This window comes from Aulonocara sp. 'chitande type north' Nkhata Bay, linkage group LG16, assembly GCF_057382095.1.
Source record: "Aulonocara sp. 'chitande type north' Nkhata Bay isolate Kocher_YH1m ecotype deep benthic linkage group LG16, A_spYH_male_GT1.1, whole genome shotgun sequence".
Lineage (NCBI taxonomy): Eukaryota > Metazoa > Chordata > Actinopteri > Cichliformes > Cichlidae > Aulonocara > Aulonocara sp. 'chitande type north' Nkhata Bay.
Window position 1 is genome coordinate 40,900,966 of NC_141359.1, and position 21,229 is coordinate 40,922,194.

Below are 21,229 nucleotides of genomic sequence, written 5' to 3' on the forward strand. Positions count from 1 at the left end.
ATTTACTTACAGGCAACAACTATTGTCCTGACAACCATCGATGGTTCACTTGGCTCACCAAACCCAGCTCTGTTCTCAGCAAGAACACGAAACTCGTACTCCACATCCTCAGTGAGACCTGTGACTTCAAAGCTGAGTTCAGTGATGGATTTCTTGGATGCTCTGACCCATCTCATGCCTTTTTTCTCTTTCTTTTCAACACAATAACCTATGATGTCGCTTCCTCCATCTTCAGTTGGTCTTCTCCAGGTCACAGTGGCTGAATGTCCATCGACTTTTTCAACCTCTGGTTTGGAAGGTGGACCAGGTGGACCTATGTGGATCCATAAAAGAAATATATTGATGAATCCAAATATTTAGCATTCTTCTTCCAGATATACTGTAGAACAAAAATAAATGATACATACCAAATCTATCTACCATTTTAACTGCCTCAGAGTGTGATGGCTCACTGGCACCATACTGGTTAACAGCAGAGACTCTGAAGAAGTATTCATTGCCCTGGATGAGTTTGTTGGCCACATAGTGACAATCAATAATGTTATCTTCTAGGATAGTCCAGAGCAAACGGCTGGTCTCCCTCTTCTCCAGGGTGTAATACTTGATAGGAGAGCCTCCGTCTTCAGTAGGAGCTGTCCATGTAAGAGTCACTTTTTCTGAGGATACACCACTGCACTCAATGGGTCCAGGAGCACCAGGAACATCCAGAACTTTGACCTTCACAGTTTCCTCCTTTACACCAAAGGGATTACTGGCAGTGATTATGTAGTCTCCAGAGTCCTTCCTGCTAGCATATTTGACCGACAAAGTGGAGGATGTGGCAGTGGTCTCAATTTGAACAAGATCTGAGGGTTTAAAGTACTTTCCTCCCTTTGACCAGCAGGAGGTTGGTGCAGGTTTCCCTAAAATGCTTGTGGCAGTGATGACGATAGTATCGCCAGCTCGGACAGTCAAGCCTTCCATCACCTGAGCATCAATTATAATGGTTGGCGCAGCTGATGGAGGACAAATGGAAATTTTTATTTTTATCATGCTGCCTGAAAACATTCAGAATGGTTTTAATATAGATTTATATCTCATCTTACCATATTCATCTGTGCAGATAATGGTATCTGTCTGCTCAGAGGGTGGACTGAGAGCGCCCGCAGCATTCTTTGCCCGAATTCTGAACTCGTATTTGCAGCCCTCTTGCAATTTAGTGACAGTGAATGCAGGTTCCACAACATTCACATTGTTTGCCTTTACCCAGATTTTAGAAGGCAGGTCTCTTTTCTCAATAATGTAGCCCGTCAGTCGGTGGCCACCGTCAAACTGAGGTTCAGTCCACTGGAGGGTCACAGTGCTCCTTGTAATGCTGATCACATCTGGTTTACCAGGTGCATCTAGCGGTATAGATATGACAATAATGAATGTATTGTTTTATATTTGAAAATCATTTTTGTAAAGATGTTTGTAATTTTTTCTTTTACTTACCAACGGGGTTCAGGGCCACCTGTGGATCAGTGGGGGCACTTGGTCTACCAATTCCAGCCAAATTAATTGCCATCACTCTGAACTCATACTCCAGACCTTCAGTCAGCCCAGTGACTTTATGTTCTCTCATCTTCAAGGCAGCTGGGCTTGCCCTCTTCCACAACATACTGTTTCTCTCCTTGAACTCAACATGATAGCCTGCACATATTACCAAAGCAAAATAAACCAAAGTTGACATATAAATTGTATCAAGAATATCGGGACAGAATAACATAGTTGTTGATAGTTCAATTAAATTCAGTTTTATTTATGTAACCCAAAATAACAACAACAGTCATCTGAAGGCACGTAAAGACCCTACAGTTATACAGAGAAACCTCGACAATCAGACGATCCCCTTTCAGGGGAATCATGCTCAGGGAGGAGCGGCCATCTGCAACCGGTTTTGTGTTAGGAAAAGAAGACAGGGCAAAAGACATGCTGTGGAATTGAGCCAGAGAGGAGGTTGGTGAAATGTTAAAGCAGACCATACCTGTAATAGGAGATCCTCCAGTCTTCCTTGGATCAGTCCAGGCAAGATAAGCTGAATCATGGCGCATGCTCATAATCTGAGGAGGAGCAGGAGCATCAGGAACATCTGTACAAAAATAGTGATGAAGAGTGATTAGCAGTCCAAAAAGACAAATAAATATTGAATAACAACACAATTCAGCCTTTGAAATAGTATACAGTACTTACTGAATGGATGTTTGGCTACAATCGGCTCAGATTTGAGTCCTTCGCCGACCCCATACTTGTTCTCGGCACATACTCTGAAGATGTATTCTGTGCCCTCATGAAGACCAGTTACTCTCATGGTGTTGGTCTCCACAACAGAGGACACAGTCACCCACATGTTTGTGATGGAGTCCCTCTTTTCCAGGATATAGTTGGTAATTTCAGAGCCACCATCATCCTTGGGAGGACCCCACTTTAGTGTGGCACCATCAGCAGCAACATCTTTGAACTTTACTGGTCCTCCAGGAATGCCAGGTTTACCCACCACCCTAATAAGGAAAAAGGATAATTTTGACATTTTTTATGTGTAGACACTGTTGTATGGATATGGTGAAATTCATTTTGAGGAAAATACCTTTTAAATGCCATTACATGATCCTTACCTGACAAAGATGGTGGACTCTTTGCTTCCAGCACTGTTTCTCAGCGTGATGGTGTATTTGGAAGCATCAGTCCTTTGGCAGTCCCTGATGAGGAGGGTGGTGTTAACTGCTGAGGACTCTGCACACACTCGGCCAGTGTCTGTCAGGTCTTCATCATCTCCCTTCTTCCAGGTTACCTTGGGTGTAGGCTTGCCAATAATTGGGATCTTCAGGCGGACGGTACTGCCTTCCTTGGCAATGTAGCACATGTTGGGCAACTCCCTCAAGTCACAACTGGGAAGAACTTTATAGGAAAGGAGCAACTACTTAATATATCCATATTTAAAGACTTTATGTGCTTACTTATTAAGTTATTTGTCTGAATGTTTCATAAAAGGGGATACTTACTGATCTGGTCCTTGGCAACCACTTTCAGCTCCTTGGGAGCACTCTCTCCTGTGTCATTCACAGCTTTGACTCTGTAGGTATACTCTCTATCCTCCACCAGGTCCTTGGCACTGTACTGCATATTCTTAGACCTCATTAGCTCCTTGTATTTATCCTCACCATTGAGAACCTCAAGTACATAACAGATGATGCGACTACCACCATCAGTGAGGGGTTTCTTCCAGCTTAAAGTGCAAGAATCCTTGGTAACCAGCAGGGTCTTGAAGTCCATGACAGGCCCAGGCTCCTCTGTAAAATTAAATGTAATTAGTATGACAGTTGGAGAAACAAAATCCAAGTACATAACCTGTTATGATCCAACCCACCTGTTGCTCTGACTGAATCATCAGTCTCACAGAACTCTCCAGTACCCAGCTGGTTAACTGCTGCCACTCTGAAGCAGTAGGACCGCCCAGCATCTAGGTCTGGAACCTTGAATGATGTCTTATTGCAGTTGGTGGAAACGGTAGACCAAGCCTTCCTCTCAGTGTCACGCTTCTGTACTATGTAGTGGGTAATTTCAAAGCCACCGTCAATCAGAGGAGCATCCCAGTAGATGGAGGCACTATCCTTACATGTGTCCTTCACCATTAGATTAACTGGTGGTCCAGGAGTGTCTGGAAAGATAAAACAACACTTCATACTAATGTTTTTGTTTTTTGTTTTTTTGTAAAATTGAACTAATCAAGAAAATAAGACTAACCATTAGTGACTAATATCAATCTGACTTGACTATAGTCACTGCAAAATATTAATGCATTTGTTTAGTGAAATAACTTCCTGTACTGACCAAAAACTTTGACAACGATGGTATACATCTTCATGCCAGCTAAGCTGTCCAAGCTCAGAATGTATTTGCCAGCATCATATCTGTTCACTTTCTCCACCATCACCATGGTGTCAACATGGGTGGATTTGATGATGATGCCCTGACGGTCTTTAATGTTAGTGTTCATCTTTGCCCAAGTTATCTTGGGAGTGGGACGACCCTTGATGGTGGCATGCAGTCTCATGGTGGCACCAGCACGTAGCTCCAGGCCATCCTTCAGCTTTGCACTCAGTTCTGCCTCAGGAGCAACTGTACAAACACAGAGAGAGAATGATTTCATGAGTATGTTTAAGGAAAGTGTCTGCTTTATACAGGGAGTGCAGAATTATTAGGCAAATGAGTATTTTGTCCACATCATCCTCTTCATGCATGTTGTCTTACTCCAAGCTGTATAGGCTCGAAAGCCTACTACCAATTAAGCATATTAGGTGATGTGCATCTCTGTAATGAGAAGGGGTGTGGTCTAATGACATCAACACCCTATATCAGGTGTGCATAATTATTAGGCAACGTCCTTTCCTTTGGCAAAATGGGTCAAAAGAAGGACTTGACAGGCTCAGAAAAGTCAAAAATAGTGAGATATCTTGCACAGGGATGCAGCAGTCTCAAAATTGCAAAGCTTCTGAAGCGTGATCATCGAACAATCAAGCGTTTCATTCAAAATAGTCAACAGGGTCGCAAGAAGCGTGTGGAAAAACCAAGGCGCAAAATAACTGCCCATGAACTGAGAAAAGTCAAGCGTGCAGCTGCCAAGATGCCACTTGCCACCAGTTTGGCCATATTTCAGAGCTGCAACATCACTGGAGTGCCCAAAAGCACAAGGTGTGCAATACTCAGAGACATGGCCAAGGTAAGAAAGGCTGAAAGACGACCACCACTGAACAAGACACACAAGCTGAAACGTCAAGACTGGGCCAAGAAACATCTCAAGACTGGTTTTTCTAAGGTTTTATGGACTGATGAAATGAGAGTGAGTCTTGATGGGCCAGATGGATGGGCCCGTGGCTGGATTGGTAAAGGGCAGAGAGCTCCAGTCCCACTCAGACGCCAGCAAGGTGGAGGTGGAGTACTGGTTTGGGCTGGTATCATCAAAGATGAGCTTGTGGGGCCTTTTCGGGTTGAGGATGGAGTCAAGCTCAACTCCCAGTCCTACTGCCAGTTTCTGGAAGACACCTTCTTCAAGCAGTGGTACAGGAAGAAGTCTGCATCCTTCAAGAAAAACATGATTTTCATGCAGGACAATGCTCCATCACACGCGTCCAAGTACTCCACAGCGTGGCTGGCAAGAAAGGGTATAAAAGAAGAAAAACTAATGACATGGCCTCCTTGTTCACCTGATCTGAACCCCATTGAGAACCTGTGGTCCATCATCAAATGTGAGATTTACAAGGAGGGAAAACAGTACACCTCTCTGAACAGTGTCTGGGAGGCTGTGGTTGCTACTGCACGCAATGTTGATGGTGAACAGATCAAAACACTGACAGAATCCATGGATGGCAGGCTTTTGAGTGTCCTTGCAAAGAAAGGTGGCTATATTGGTCGCTGATTTGTTTTTGTTTTGTTTTTGAATGTCAGAAATGTATATTTGTGAATGTGGAGATGTTATATTGGTGTCACTGGTAAAAATAAATAATTGAAATGGGTATATATTTGTTTTTTGTTAAGTTGCCTAATAATTATGCACAGTAATAGTCACCTGCACACACAGATATCCCCCTAAAATAGCTAAAACTAAAAACAAACTAAAAACTACTTCCAAAAACATTCAGCTTTGATATTAATGAGTTTTTTGGGTTCATTGAGAACATGGTTGTTGTTCAATAATAAAATTATTCCTCAAAAATACAACTTGCCTAATAATTCTGCACTCCCTGTATAACGTGAAGTCACAAAGTCTGAAATCCTGGTTGTTCTATTTTCATCTGTCTTGGTCATGATCCTCACAACTATGCGTAATCTGCCTTTGTCCAGGAGCAGTTATTTTTATGTTGTACTTAAATTATTTTGTAGATGTACTACTTAATCGTGGCGATCGGGGCTCAAAGAGTTGGGAGTTCGCCTTGTAATCGGAAGGTTGCCGGTTCGAGCCCCGGCTTGGACAGTCTCGGTCGTTGTGTCCTTGGGCAAGACACTTCACCCGTTGCCTACTGGTGGTGGTCAGACGGCCCGGTGGTGCCAGTGTCCGGCAGCCTCGCCTCTGTCAGTGCGACAGTCAGTCAGTGCGCCCCAGGGTGGCTGTGGCTACAATGTAGCTGCCATCACCAGTGTGTGAATGGGTGGATGACTGGTTGTGTAAAGCGCTTTGGGGTCCTTAGGGACTAGAAAAGCGCTATACAAATACAGGCCATTTACCATTTAATCACTGTTTGTCAGAATTAAAATATATGCAGCCTGAAAATACATACCAACGATGTCCTTGGCAACATGTTTCCCAGGGACTTCAACTGGTTCACTAAAGCCAATCTTGTTGACAGCAGTGATGCGGCACTGGTATTCTGACTTATGAATGAGGTTTTGAATGACGTAGTGGGTCTCCTGCAGGTTCCTTGGGACATTACAGCGGATCCAGTCTTTGGTGTCTGTCCTCTTGCACTCCACCAAGTATCCAATAATGGGGCTTCCACCATTGTTGGTGGGGGCAGTCCAGGCAAGACTGATGGTGCTGTGGGTGGTGTCAGTCACACTGGGATTCACAACAGGTCCAGGAGGAGCTAAAAAAGAGAAGATTGACCCAGTTTAGGTTATATATACATTTAAGTACATATAAGTTCAAGTAACACAGAAAGATCTATGCAGAGTTATCAGAGCTAATGAAGTTACGACTCACTAATAGGATTCTGTGCAACATTGCCAGAAGAAGGCTCGCTGGGTTTGCTGGGCCCAGCCACGTTGACAGCAATAACTCTAAACTCATACTCGACTCCCTCTGTGAGGCCTGTAACCTCCAGACTTCTTTCTGTCAGTGGCTTGCTATTTAACTTGGTCCAATTCATTTCCTTGGTCTCTTTCTTTTCCAACATGTAACCCAGGATAGTGGACTTTCCATCATCTGCAGGCTCCTTCCAGCTAACGGTCATACGGTCCTTGGTGACATTGGTGATCACTGGGGCTTCACAGGGGCCAGGGACAGCTGGAAGTGACACCAAAGGTACGACTTTAGATGGTATTTTTTTTAAAGGAAATTTTATATATGCCATTCAACATGGAAATGTTATGAAAAGAAGCTCTATATGATAACAGAATATTGTAATGATGTTAAGCTGGTTTGATGTAACTACTTGTCTCCTTATCTCACAGGTTTAGACCTAGTTTAAATTATTGATTGTTACAATTCTCCAATACCATAAATCCTTTCTGTGATATATGAACTCAGACAAAATTCTAGTAATGACTCACTGAATGGGTTCTTGGCGATGACAGGGCCGGTGATAAGAGGGTCTCCAACTCCCCACGTGTTCTCAGCGCGGATTCTGAACTGGTATTCATGACCTTCAATTAACTTTGCCACAGTGAACTCAAGGATGTCACCCTTGATTTTACCTGCAACCTGAGCCCATTCAGGTCTACTGGTTTCACGCTTGTCCAATATATAGTTGGTGACTGGGGCACCACCATCCTTAAGAGGAGGTTCCCAAGACAACTTGATGCTAGTGGCAAACACCTCAACACATTTGTAATTTGCAGGAGGACCAGGTACATCTGAAAAAACCAATCAGCTATTTGTGAAAATCATGTTGAAGTTAATGTAAAATGTAATATTAAACATTCTAACTCCAACTTGGATCTTTAGTTTCAACATATATTTTTTTTCCTCATAGAAAGTTAAAGATCTTACCTAGCACAATGACCTGGATCTCAGCACTCTTGGAGCCACTGGCATTCTCAGCCAAGATGGTGTATGTTCCTGTATGCTCCTTGGTGACACCTGTCATTTCCAGCTGAAAGTGATTTCTTTGGTGGGTAATAACCTGGCCTTCACCTGACTTCAGATTGTCGTCACCTCTCTTCCAGGTCACTCTGGGCATGGGCTTACCGAACACATCAGCCTCCAGGAGGATTGTAGTTCCAGCCTTCACCTTCAAACCCTTCTGCATCCTGGCATTGAGCTCCACCCTTGGAGGAACTATATTTAATGAAAAGGAGGTAAATGAACACTTAGCTCAAAACTGTCGTAGAAAGATGGTGTTGTCCTGACTATTATAGTAGGCTGACTAGTTTATCAGGCTATATGGTATTGTCAAAACTTCTAACCATTTTCAGCACACACGAGGACAGGGTCTGTGGGTTCTGAGGGACTGCTCATGTTGACAGCAGTTTTAGCAATAACTCTGAACTGGTACTGCAAGTCTCTCTCCAGGCCAGTAACTGTGTACTCCTCCTTAGGCACATTCTGGCTACTTGTGTTGCAGCGTATCCAAGTGTCTCCTGGTACCCGCAGGGCCTCAACATAGTAACCAATGATCTTGCTACCTCCATCATTCTTAGGACGGGTCCAAACCAGAGTGACTGAGTTCTTGGTTACATCCAGGACTTCAGGTTTACCTGGAGTGTCTGTAGTGCATAACAGATAAATTAGTTTAAATAGAATGAATGACCTATTCTAATCTAATATGAAGCCAGTTATACTTACCAACGGGTGTTCTTGCAGTGAAAAAGTCAGTCTTCTTGCTTGGTTTGCCCTGGCCAGCGCGATTAATAGCTGATACTCTGAAGGTGTATTCCAGGCCCTCGATGAGGCCAGCACATGGGTACTCAGTGCTTCGAACAACAGTGTCATTGGCCTTCACCCACAGCAGACTGTTCCTCTCTTTGCGCTCAATGTAGTAACCCGTGATGGGACTGCCTCCGTCACTCTCTGGCTTATCCCAGGCCACAAACATACAGTCTTTGTTGGTCTTGTTGATGCGGCAGTTAAAGGGTTCACTTGGAACATCTAGTGACAGTAAACAAAGTTAATCTATATTCTGTACTGCAAACCAGTTTTCAATTATATAATTGACCAACTCTAAGCATAAACCTTAATCTCTACCAAGCGGCATATTTAGGTAGACCTACCAAAGGGGAACTTTGCAACCATCCTGTCGGATTGAACGGGGTCTGATACGCCAAAGCGGTTCTCAGCACGGATGCGGAACACATACTCCTTCCCAGGGATAAGCTTTCCCAGCCTGCAATTAGTCTTTGGGCATGTAGAGAGAGCAGTCACCCAGTCGCCTCTACTCACATCACATTTCTCCACCACGTAGTTAGTGATGTTGCTCCCTCCATCCTCCAGAGGTTTATTCCAGGATAAGGAACAAGCATCAGAGTCAATATCGCTGATCTCTACAGGGCCCTCAGGAGGCCCGGGTATATCTGAAATACACACAGTTACAGTTACACCAATCATGTTCTTCATCACATTCATGCTTTCTGTTGCTGAGGTCAAATATGTAAATTCTTTTTTAAAATTTATTATTATTTAGGGGCACTGACCTCTGATGACAATCTTCATGGTCTGGGTCACCTTTGCAGTGCTGTTCTCAGCCACAAGGCTGTACTCTCCAGTGTCAGTCCTTGATACGTCTTTGATGATCAAGACACACAAGTTGCCTGACTGATGCACAGCCAGGCAGCTAGATGGAACCACGGCTTTTTCGCCACGCAGCCACTTGCAGGTTGGGGTCGGTTTTCCTGAAACCACTGCCTCCACTCTAAGCTTGGCTCCAGCTCTAGCACTTGCTGCCTCTGGCATGACAATCTTTGGTTCCACTGGAGGACAGGATGTGAAAAGACATTACTCTGGGATGCAGAAAGCAGCTTCTAATTCAGCACTAATATATATATATATATATATATATATATATATATATATATATATATATATATACATACATACATACATACATACATACATACATACATACATACACACACACATATATGTGGATTCAAATCACAACAACAGTCACCTCAAGGTGCTTTATAATGTAAAAATACAATATTAGAAAGAATCCCCAAAATCAGATTGACTGAGCACTTATTGACAGAACCAGGCTCACAGAGGGGCAGCCATCAGCCAGGACTGTTTGGGATGACGGAAGGAAGAAGACAGCAGAGTGAAGCAAGACAGCAGACAGAGCCAGAGTTTAAAAATGACTAATGATTAAATTAAATGAAATGATTAAATATAAGAGGGTAAAAATATAAGAAACACACAGTGAGTGAAGAACACCCAGTGCATCATGGGAATCCCCAGCAGCCTACGTCTATTGCAGCATAACTAAGGGAGGATTCAGGGTCACCTGGTCCAGCCCTAACTATATGCTTTAGCAAAAAGGAAAGTTTGAAGCCTAATCTTGAAAGTAGAGATAGTGTCTGTCTCCTGAATCCAAACTGGAAGCTGGTTCCACAGAAGAGGGGCCTGAAAACTGAAGGCTCTGCCTCCCATTCTACTTTTAAATACTCTAGGAACAACAAGTAGGCCTGCAGAGCGAGAGCGAAGTGCTCTAATAGGGTGATATGGTGAGGAGCAGAATTTTAAGTTTGATTCTGAACTTAACAGGATGAGAATGAGAAGAAGCCAGAATGAAAAAAATGTGGTCTCTCTAGTCCTAGTTACTACTCTCCCTGCGGCACTGTGGATCATCTGAAGCCTTTCAGGAACCTTTTAGAGAAACATGAAGTAATAAATGTATGAAAGAAACCAGTCCTAGGGTGAGCCTCACCCCTCAGCCTGAATTTAACAAGCAGTTAAAAAAGTGAAAGGATGGTTGAGTGTTTCTAAATATTGCAAATTGCAACACAAATGGCCACAGTGTGACAAATTATCAATAAAACTAGTGTTTAATTAGACACAACTTACACATCTGTTCCTTGATCTCAACAGGGTCTCTGGTTTCAGTGAACAAGCTGAGACCCATGATGTTTTTGGCAGCCACTCTGAACTTGTACCTCTTGCCCTCCTTCAGTCCACTGATGCTGACTGTCAAACCTTTAACTGTAGTATAAGCGTTCCACACTTCCTTTTCAGGCTCTGGCTTCTCTTCCTCCTCTATAACTGGTGGTGGTGGAGGTGGTGGAGGAGCTTCCTCTCCTTCAGGAACCTGCAGTAAATTATATAATTAATGAGTAGCAAAACTATATGAGAGAATATGCTCGTGTAAAAAACCCCAGCAAAAGTAAATACTATATATGAAACAATTTCACATTTAGAAGAAATCAAAGTTTATTGAAGCTTTTTTGAACAGAATTAGTTTTGTGACATAACAAACCTCCACAGCTGCTGGTGGCTCTGGAGGAGGTTTGACCTCAATGTATTCAATTACATAACCATCAATCTTGGCACCACCGTCCCCTGCAGGCTTCACCCACCCGACCAAAGCACTGTTCTTTGTGATTTCTAGGACTTCAATTTTCTGACAAGGATCTGGCTTGCCTATAAAAACAAAGTAAAACACTTGTGTTCAATTGTTTGCTGTGACTGATGAAACATCATATCTGTGTTTAACGGGTAGCTATCAGTTGTGGCTGGGCTGTTTGTGTTGATGTAATTAAGACATGATACGTACTGACAGGATCAGAAGCCAGGTAAGAAGTGGGTGTCACTTTGGGAACCCCAGAACCATACTCATTGACAGCTGTGACCCTGAAGTAGTATTCTGTTCCTGGCATCAGATTGGTGACTTTGAATGGAATCTTATCGAGTGCTACTTCGGCCTTGACAGTTGCCCAGGTTTTGCGGTCAATCTCACGCTTCTCAACAATATAATGTGTGACGTCACTGCCACCATTGTTCTCTGGAGGGCTCCAAGACAGCATTGCTGATGTCTGTTTGATGTCTGTAGCTTCCAGATTCATCACGGGTCCAGGAGTGTCTGTTATGATATTTGGATTATTTTATAACTTCACCAAAATAAAAGCATTTTTAATAAACTGTATGGTAGCTGCATGAATTTCTTAATGACCAGGACTTACCCAGAACCTTCACATTGACAAACACAGCTTTCTCTCCAGCAGGATTCTGCAGAGTCAGGCAGTATTTTCCAGATTCATCACGTGTGCTGTTGGGAATGACCAGGAAGGTCATGGTGTCAATGATGTCAACTTTACCCTTCCTGACCACGTTGTCAATACCCATCCTCCTCCAAATCACCTTTGGAGGTGGTCTGCCTCTGATGGTGGCACATAATCTGATGGGACAACCGGCTCTTACGGTTAATCCCTGTTTTAGGTTGGCATCCAAGTCTATCTCGGGTGTCTCTGTTGGAAGAGTAACAGTGGAGTTATCTTTTAATAGCAAGCATAGATCACATTTTATTGTAAATTCACTGTCCTCGAGTCTAAATACATTTTCTGTTACACTTTACGTGAATTATAATTAAATTCAATTACGTCCTCACCTAGAATCTCCCTGGGAATCACGGCGCCTTCCAGATTGCATGGCAGGCTCATGCCCACCTGGTTCTGAGCTGACACTCTGAATTCATACACAAGGTTCTCATCCAGACTTGTGACTGTGAACTCGCATATGATCAGCTGAGCTGCCACGTTGCACCTCTTCCAGCCATCTTCACCTTTCTTAACAGATCCCTTTGCCCTCATCTCCACAACATAACCAATGATGGGAGCTCCGCCATCTGACACCGGCTTGGTCCATCCCAAGGTGACTGTGGATTTGGTGCTGTCCACAACCTTCAAGTTAGTAGGAGGTGCAGGTGGCTCTGTAATAAGAGAAGAACGGTTTGTGTAGCCATTGAGACTTTCTAGACTATCAACATTAAGCAGAATGTAAACATTATTACTAGCAACATACCAACTGCATCCTTAGCAGTGATTGCACGTGAAGCCTTGCTTGGGTTGCTGATGCCAATTTCATTCACCGCCTTCACTCTGTATTGGTATTCATGAAGTGGAAGGAGTCCAGTAACTGTGAAACGAGTTCCAGGAATTGGATCCTTGTTGACAGGAGACCACTTAACAGCATGCTCCTCTTTCTTCTCCAACAGATATCCTGTGATTGGCTTTCCACCATCTTTCTCTGGCTCTGACCACTGAACAGTCATCTCCTCCTTGGCAATCTTGATGACCTCTGGTGCTTCTGGAGCACCAGGTACACTGAACTGCGTTCCAGCAACAATAGCTTCACTCTGTACTGCTGGTCCAGAGCCCATCTTATTCTCGGCTCTAACTCTGAACATATACTCATTACCCTCAATAAGACGAGTTACCTTCGCTTTGTTGGTGATGACAGCATTGGAGTGAACAGACCAGACTCCCCTCTTGGTCTCACATTTCTCAATTATGTAGTTGTAGATATCACAGCCACCATCATCCTCTGGGATTTCCCAGGCCAGATGACACCTGTCATTAGTGATACCGGATATCTTGAGATCCCTGATGGGGCCAGGTCTATCCAGTACAATGACCTTGGCATGAGCAGAGCATGTTCCTGCATTGTTGGAGGCAGTAACAGCATATTTGCCACTGTCAGTGCGCCTTGCTCCAGTAATCAGAAGTTTAGAGAAGTCTGCACCACTTTCGATTTGAAGCCTGGGGCCCTTCTTAATCTCCTCTGTGCTTTCATCCCTGGTCCATTTGATATCAGGCTGGGGTTTGCCCGTCACTGTTGCCTCTATAGGAATGGAGCCTCCTGCTTTCACTATAAGGGTTCCATCCAATTTAATCTTGATCTCAGGGATCACTAACTGTTCCTTAACCATGACTTCAGCTGTGGTAACCCAGTTGCTTTCACCGCCCTCATTCTTAGTCTGAACTCTGAACTGGTAGATCTGGTTTTCGATACATCTGTCGGCCATGAAGTAAGTCTCCTTGATGGCACCCTTGTGAAGCCTCTCCCACTCATCAGCCTCCTTTGGTTTCTTTTCAATATGATAACCCAGATTACGGCTACCACCATCATAATCTGGCTTCTTCCACTTCAGGAAGCAGAAGGTCTTGCCTATCTCAGATATATGGAAGTCAATGGGTTCACCAGGTTTCTCAATGGGATCAACTGCCAATACAGGTGTCTTGGTCTCAGTGGGTGGACCAGTGCCAATCTTGTTCTCTGCGCTGACCCGGAAGAAATATTCACAACTTTCTGTAAGAGGAGCCTTTATCAGACGCTTAGTGCAGTCATTGGAAACCACTGTCCATCCTCGCTGGCTGGGCTGACGACATTCAATAATGTACTGCGTGATCTCAGTTCCTCCATTGTCTTCAGGGTTCTCCCAGGAAACCATGCAGGATTTCTTGGTCACATAAGCCACTTTTATATTCTGGCAAGCTCCCGGTGTGTCTAGGACATTGACAACAATGGCAGCCTGTGCCTGCCCGCTGCTGTTCTTAGCCACAATAGCATATTTACCATAGTCTGATCTGACTGCATCGTTTATGATGAGTTCACACAGTGGGTAGTTGTTGTTCATCTGTGTGCGCTTATCCCTGGCCAAAGCTCTGGCATCCTTGGTCCAAGTGATCTCTGGATCGGGTCTGCCTTTGACTCTAGTGATCAAACTGATAATCTGACCTGCTCTGACTGTCACAGAGTCACGGCATGACACATCAACAACAACTTCAGGTGGTACCAGGATGTCCTTTGCCAAGATAGTCTGAGGTAGCTCCTTGGGTTCACTGTCTCCAACCTTATTGGTGGCTCTGATGCGGAGTCTGTACTCTAGTCCTTCGATGAGGCCTGGAACTCTATAGGCACACATCTTGACAAGGTCTTTGTTGATTCTGTCCCACTGGGCAGTTCCTGACTTCTGAGCCTCAATTACATACCCCAGAATGGGACTACCTCCATCTCTTGTAGGCTTGGTCCAACAGATGTCAGCATGGGACTTACTCCAGTCTTTCAGTTTAAGATTACCAGGGGGGCCAGGTTTGGTGATGGCTCGGGTGGCCTTGATGGGATCAGAGGTAAGCGAGGGCTCACTGATACCAGCAATGTTTTCTGCAAATACTCTGAACTCATAAGTGTTCCCTTCAAATAAGCCAGAGACTCTATATCTGAGGTCGAGAACAGGTGTTTTATTGACACGGATCCACTTTCCTGTCATTTCTCTGCGTTCAACCACATAACCACTGATAGGACTTCCTCCATCATAGTCAGGCAGGCTCCATGACACTGTTACAGCATTCTCTGTTATATCAGAACATTCTGGTAGGCCTGGTGGGCCGGGAGGGTTAAACATGTGTTTGGCAATAGTTGGAGGACTCTCAAGTGGAGCACCGATACCAATCTTGTTCTCCGCACGCACACGGACAATGTACTCACGGCCTTTCTCTAGTCTGGACACCTTGGCTCTGGTCACTGTGCCACTGGAGCTAACCACAGACCAAGGCTCCCATGGTTTTTTCACATCCTTCTTTTCCACCACATAGTTAGTGATAGGTGTTCCACCATCATCCTTTGGGGCTCTCCATTGGATCATCATGTAATCAGGGGTGACTTCCAAAATATTAATGGGTCCAATGGGTGGACCTGGAAGATCCAGGACGGTCACATGAAGGGCAACAGTTTTGCTGCCTGCAGGATTTGACACAGTGAGTATATACTCTCCAGTGTCTGCTCTCTGGCACTCAGGGATACTTAGGGTGGTTGTGGATTCAGCTGACTGAATGTGATAGCGGCCCTCAGATGTGATCTCTTTGCCATCAGTCATCCATTTGGCAGTGGGAAGAGGGATTCCCACCATCTTGGCTGGAAGAGCAATAGTGGTGCCAGCTTTGACAATGAGACCCTCAATAAGCTTTACATCAACTTCAATAGTAGGTGGCACTGAAAGAGAGTAACAGAGCAGAAATATTATAATTATTTCAGGAGAATGTTGAGCATTTACAATACAGCAAAGTTATGCTTCTTACATGTTTTCTCCTGACATGTGACAGGGACACTGGTGTCGGGACGGCTCACGCCAATGGCGTTCTGAGCTTTGACCCTGAAGCGGTAAGTCTTGCCCTCCTCCAGACCTGTGACATGGGTGTGATTGTTGCTTACGGTCTTGAAGGTGACCCAGTCAGTCTGACCCTCTTCTTGGTGCTCCACAATGAAGCCAGTAATTTCACTTCCGCCGGTGCGGTCAGGCCACTCCCATGCCAACCAAACCTCTGTCTTATCTGCATCAGTATGGTGCAGGTTCTTGGGTGGGCCAGGAGGATCTAAAGTATCCAGGAAATAAGAAATGAATTGCTTTTTAATGCTTTTTATTGATGGGATTCAAATGTATAAATTTACAGTTACACTTTTAAAGTTTCACTTTATTCTAGTTTTATTTATTTAGCGCCAAAAACAACATTTGCCTCAAGACACTTTTTATTGTAAGATAAAGACCCTACAATAATGACATGGCATACAACTATCAATTTACCAAAGTAGCTGAAGAATCACTATTTAAAAGTGTGTCAAATTAGACCACGTCACGCAGTAATGACTTTCACTTACAGAGAGGATCGACAGCCTTGATGGGTATTTTGGTCACTACATAATCACTCCTGCCAAACTGGTTCTCTGCAGCTACCCTGAACAAATACTGGATTCCTTCCATCAGGTACATGGCCATCAGACTCAGTTTCTTATTGGCCGCAGCAACAGGTACCCACTGCTCAGCAGCCACGTTCTTCTTCTGCACGATGTAATGAGAGATGACGGCACCGCCATTGTCCTCTGGAGCCTTCCACGTGAGGTAGGCAGACTCACTGGTCACATCAGAGATTGCCAAGTCCCTGGGAGGAGAAGGCTTGTCTAGCGGAAACAAAAGTTTGTGGTCAAGTAAAACTCAAATATGATCTGAACTCAATAATTCATCGTATTAACAGAGAGTGAATTTACTCAGCACAAGCACAGCAACGGTTGCTGTCTTCTTTCCAGCAGCATTCTCAACAGTGATGGTGTAGTTGCCAGAGTCTGCACGGACGCACTTCGGGATGAAGACTTTGCTGCCAGTGGCAGTAACAGCGACGGTGATGTGAGCAGGAACGTCTGCATCGTTCTTCTTCCAGCTGACTGTGGGCGTCGGCACACCTTTGATGGTTGCACTCAGGGTGATGTCAGTGCCCAGCATGGCCAGGTGGTCACGTGCCATGTTGGCATCCAGCAGCAACTCTGGTTCCTCTGTGGAGGCAAATGGAAAAAAGTTTACAGAATTTAGTAAATGTAGGGGGAAAAAGGCAGAAAGCCCTGGCAGCTAAGCAAAAATGCATTCAAATGATAAATCTTTAATACAATTGAAAATATTGTAACATAATTTGTTTATTTTGCACATTTCTATATGTTTCTGTATTTAAAGAATATGTTGTTCAAAAAACTTAAAATACAGAAAAAAAACAAGTGCAACTGATTCTATTACCAAGCCTGTCATGGACTTTAATGGTGTCCTTGACATAAGCAGGATCTGATTTGCCGGCAGCATTGACAGTGAAGATCCTGAATTTGTACTCGTGTCCTTCAGCCAGCCCTGTCACCACATAGTGGAGGTCAGGGCACTGCTCTGGGGTTTCGTTGGCTTGCATCCACTCTACGGCACCAGGTGTCTGGTACTCCACAAGGTATCCAAAGATTCGTCCCCTCCCGTCGTGGCGTGGCATCTTCCACTTCAGGCTGACGGAGTCCTTGGTCTTATCATAGGCCTCGGGGGTCACAGGAGGACTGGGGCGCACTGTGATAAAAAAAAAAAAAAAATCTGAAACGCTTTCTTAATCCTAGTAGCAAAGATGGGCACCTAAAATATTTGTAACTTTATGGCAGGGACCTTTTATGCACAAGGAACACCTGAGTATAGTACTGTTTTTACAAATATTTAATGTCTTTGACAAACTAACCAATAGGGTCTTTGGCAAGTATGGGCTTGGAGGGGACACTGGGATCTCCAGGTCCGAGCTCATTCTCAGCCATCACCCTGAATTCATACTCGCAGCCCTCCACTAGATCCTGGACTCGATACTGAGTGGCTGGGTACAGTGGGTCTCTGGTGACCCTGGACCACCTCTTGGCTGTGGTCTCTTTTTTCTCCAGGATGTAGTTGGTGATGGGCTTTCCACCATCACGAGGCCGGTTCCACAGCACTAGAGCATTGGTGCCATACACCTCCCTGACTGTTGGCATTTCAGGGGCTTCGGGGACTCCTGCAGAAAGGCAGCAAGAGCAAACAGACACATAGGGAACGACATTTGGTAACTTTGAGCATACCAGTTATTTGCAGATCATTTATCATTTTTCTTTTGCTGTTTTTTTTGGTAAATTCTTCATACGTCTTCCAGTTAAAAAGAACATTTTTTCTCACTGGTAATTTGACACCTCAAACTGGAACAGCAAAAAAAATAGCACTCCATGAACGTACTGAAGAGATCTTTGGCTTTCATCTCCTCAGATTCCAGAGGGTCGCTGATACCGTACATGTTCTCAGCACAGATTCTCATTATATACTCCCTGCCCTCTGTCAGCTTGGGGATCTGAGAAGAAACAACAACATGTAAGCATCTCTCAACTGCAGCAAACCTTTAACAGGACCTCTGAACATCTTGTAGAGCCACATCAGCCTACTTTGCATGTGGTCTTGGTGGTGGCAGATGTTACTGTGGTCCAGGTTTCTCTGTTGATGTCTCTTTTCTCAATTATGTAATTAGAGACATCAACACCACCACTGTCCAAAGGAGGCTTCCAGGAGATCACCATGTATTCCCTGTGAACCTCCTCAAACACCACTGGGCCAACAGGAGGAGTCGGGCGGTCTGGAGGGCAGAAAGAAAAGACAAAGAGAAATGAGTTCTCTGTTGTGTGATCACGCACTCCCTGCATTATTTAGAAAGCTTGTATTTCAGTCTGCTTGAAAGCAGTAAATGTAAAATAAATCAGTCATTTAGCTGCTACGTCTCTTTGAGATCTGTGTTGACGTACCAACAACCGTGATGTTGCAGACTCCCTTCCTGGATCCGGTACTGTTCTCTACAACGACCACGTATCTGCCGCTGTGTTCACGCTCTGCCTTCATCAGGCCCAGCGACATGGTGGTTAGCGTGTTCTTGAACATGATGTGTTTGTCAACTTTCAGCTCCTTGTCGTCACAATACCACGTGATGGATGGAGGTGGTTTACCAGTATAGCGGCCCTGCAGCAGGCAGCTCTCCCCCACGCGGATGATGATCTTATCGCGGAAATCCAGCTCAATGGTGGGCGGCTCTGTGAAAACGGAAAGCATCATTTTTAATATTTAATACATTTAGGATGATCTCGACATTTCTGTTTTCGATTTTGCCTTACTGGGAGTAAGAAACCACACTGGCATGTGGAGTCTGATAAAAAAAAGTAATTTTATTCAAAGTACTTTTTTTTCATTTGTTGTTCCTTCTTGTTGTTATTTTTTCTAATGGATATTTTCTAATACGAGTGATGCTGACCATTGAATTGTCACTGCTTTCAGTAATAATGGTTATACTTAGACTATACTGTTTTTTTTCACTGCTTCTCCATGTTGGCTTAGTGTTAACATGGTGCAACATGTTGTGTTGCTGTTCATCTCAGGTTGTGTTTACCTAATTTAAAGACCCACTAAGAACATTTTATTATGTAACGTGAAAAAACTTTTATTCTGACTGTATTTTTGGAGCAAACTGTGTAACCTGATGAAGACGATCTGTGAATCCAGAAATGAAATTTCAATTCAATATTATTTTTATATTTATATATTTATTTATAACAGTTTGCTCAGGTTGCTTTATATTGTATATGACAAAGAAGTGGCCTCTCACAGAGATCTTCTGACATGATGTTCCTCATGGAAATCAATCATTTCACTGTTTTTCATTTTTATTTTTTGTTGATGACACTGGCATGTTTTACTGAACCCTGTTCGCTGCCAATAATAATGCAGTTCTAATATGGACAACCGCTTACCCAGCTCGTCCTTGCAGGTGACTGGTTTGGTGCAGAAAGACGGTTTGCTGGGGCCAACCTCATTGACAGCAATGACCCTAAACTCATAGGTGTCACCCTCCCTGAGGCCATCGTAGGTGTATTTCCTGTCCATCAGGTGCTCCTTTGTCAGTCTAGTGAATTTGTCTTTGCCAATCATGCGTGCTTCCAGGATATACATAGTGATCTCTGAGCCACCGTCATACTTGGGCGCCTTCCAAGCAATGCTGATCAAATCTTTGGTGACCTTGGTGACTTCCACCTCCTCTGGTCGGTCAGGAACACCTACAAAACAAACATACAAACATTCTTCACATCTGAAGACAGGAACTCGCTTAGTGATTTAGATTTGTACTCTTGGTTGGATCAGATAACCTTCTTCATTTCTTTAGTGCAGTAAAAGACCTCTAGTGTCCAATGGCCACTATGTTTGTTTAATTAAACTCACTGATGGGTTCCTTGACGACAATCTCAGCTGCAGTCTCCAGAAAGGGTCCAATACCGATGGCATTCTCTGCAGCTACTCTGAAGAAGTAGGCCTTTCCAGGTGTGAGGTCATGAGCCACAGCGTTCTGTCTGCTGGCGGTGTAGGACAGCGACGTCCAGGCTTTGCGCTCAGCCTCACGTTTCTCAATAATGAAGTTGCTTATAGGTGAGCCGCCATCATTCTCAGGGAAGAACCAGTTGATTTTGCAGGAGTCACTGCTCAGGTTCTCTGCAACTAAGGGGATGCCTACTGGCCCGGGAACATCTAAGAAGGACACAATCAAACGTAATAAATACATATTTACAATTTCTGTGGGTTTTAAATGTCCAACAATTCCATTTTAATGAAAACAGTGTGTTACCCAGAACTTCCACTGTGATCTTCTTTGTCTTCTCTCCTCCAGCATTTTTGGCGGTCAGTGTGTACACACCAAGGTGTTTCCTAGTGCAAGGTTTGATGACAAGAGATGAGCTGATGGCTGTGGTCTCCACTTTAGCCTCAGGAGGCAGTGCAGCTCCATCTCTACTCCAGGTGACATCGGGGGATGGCTGGCCTGACACGTAGGCAATGATTCGGATCACGCCGCCAGCGTGGACCACTATTCTTTCTTTCACCGAGGCATCCAAGTCGACCTCAGGCGCAACTGGAAGGAAGAAACTCAGTAGTCTATTCCAAAAGGACTCCATATAGGTCTTTTAAGTCATTGCTGGGAGAACTTTGACTAAATTAGCGGACCGACTTACCAATTCTGTCATTCACTTCGAGAACCTCTGGGACTTCTCCTGGCTCACCATTGCCAGCAGCATTGAAGGCAATCACTCTGAACCTGTATTTACCACCAGTCTTCAGACCAGTGATCACAAACCGGGTGCCACGGATTTCCGTGTCCTTGGCCTAAAAGACATGAAAATGGAGTGGATCTAACAGACAGACGAATGTTTAAATGGTTTATTCTAATAAGA

At 44.2% G+C, this 21,229-nt stretch overlaps 1 protein-coding gene across 1 annotated transcript in view; it reads right to left on the reverse strand.

Moving 5' to 3' along the window:
* The window catches only part of LOC147312152 (titin-like), a 175,449-nt gene that overhangs the window by 45,721 nt on the left and 108,499 nt on the right, over nucleotides 1-21,229 (reverse strand). The window contains exons 174-209 of the mRNA XM_086267313.1: nucleotides 21,011-21,161; nucleotides 20,629-20,910; nucleotides 20,229-20,531; nucleotides 19,763-20,065; nucleotides 18,767-19,048; nucleotides 18,413-18,600; nucleotides 18,210-18,321; nucleotides 17,692-17,994; nucleotides 17,220-17,528; nucleotides 16,703-16,984; nucleotides 16,316-16,615; nucleotides 15,739-16,032; nucleotides 12,683-15,652; nucleotides 12,270-12,590; nucleotides 11,845-12,129; nucleotides 11,439-11,744; nucleotides 11,142-11,305; nucleotides 10,733-10,973; nucleotides 9,364-9,639; nucleotides 8,944-9,243; nucleotides 8,519-8,821; nucleotides 8,140-8,439; nucleotides 7,724-8,011; nucleotides 7,285-7,587; nucleotides 6,716-7,018; nucleotides 6,294-6,599; nucleotides 3,850-4,137; nucleotides 3,386-3,676; nucleotides 3,021-3,308; nucleotides 2,634-2,916; nucleotides 2,212-2,519; nucleotides 2,006-2,110; nucleotides 1,474-1,671; nucleotides 1,086-1,382; nucleotides 408-995; nucleotides 11-313 (exon numbers count right to left, since the gene is read on the reverse strand). Of these exons, the coding sequence (XP_086123439.1) occupies nucleotides 11-313; nucleotides 408-995; nucleotides 1,086-1,382; nucleotides 1,474-1,671; nucleotides 2,006-2,110; nucleotides 2,212-2,519; nucleotides 2,634-2,916; nucleotides 3,021-3,308; nucleotides 3,386-3,676; nucleotides 3,850-4,137; nucleotides 6,294-6,599; nucleotides 6,716-7,018; nucleotides 7,285-7,587; nucleotides 7,724-8,011; nucleotides 8,140-8,439; nucleotides 8,519-8,821; nucleotides 8,944-9,243; nucleotides 9,364-9,639; nucleotides 10,733-10,973; nucleotides 11,142-11,305; nucleotides 11,439-11,744; nucleotides 11,845-12,129; nucleotides 12,270-12,590; nucleotides 12,683-15,652; nucleotides 15,739-16,032; nucleotides 16,316-16,615; nucleotides 16,703-16,984; nucleotides 17,220-17,528; nucleotides 17,692-17,994; nucleotides 18,210-18,321; nucleotides 18,413-18,600; nucleotides 18,767-19,048; nucleotides 19,763-20,065; nucleotides 20,229-20,531; nucleotides 20,629-20,910; nucleotides 21,011-21,161 (12,724 nt within the window). The remainder of the gene's footprint in view (nucleotides 1-10; nucleotides 314-407; nucleotides 996-1,085; nucleotides 1,383-1,473; nucleotides 1,672-2,005; nucleotides 2,111-2,211; nucleotides 2,520-2,633; nucleotides 2,917-3,020; nucleotides 3,309-3,385; nucleotides 3,677-3,849; nucleotides 4,138-6,293; nucleotides 6,600-6,715; nucleotides 7,019-7,284; nucleotides 7,588-7,723; nucleotides 8,012-8,139; nucleotides 8,440-8,518; nucleotides 8,822-8,943; nucleotides 9,244-9,363; nucleotides 9,640-10,732; nucleotides 10,974-11,141; nucleotides 11,306-11,438; nucleotides 11,745-11,844; nucleotides 12,130-12,269; nucleotides 12,591-12,682; nucleotides 15,653-15,738; nucleotides 16,033-16,315; nucleotides 16,616-16,702; nucleotides 16,985-17,219; nucleotides 17,529-17,691; nucleotides 17,995-18,209; nucleotides 18,322-18,412; nucleotides 18,601-18,766; nucleotides 19,049-19,762; nucleotides 20,066-20,228; nucleotides 20,532-20,628; nucleotides 20,911-21,010; nucleotides 21,162-21,229) is intronic.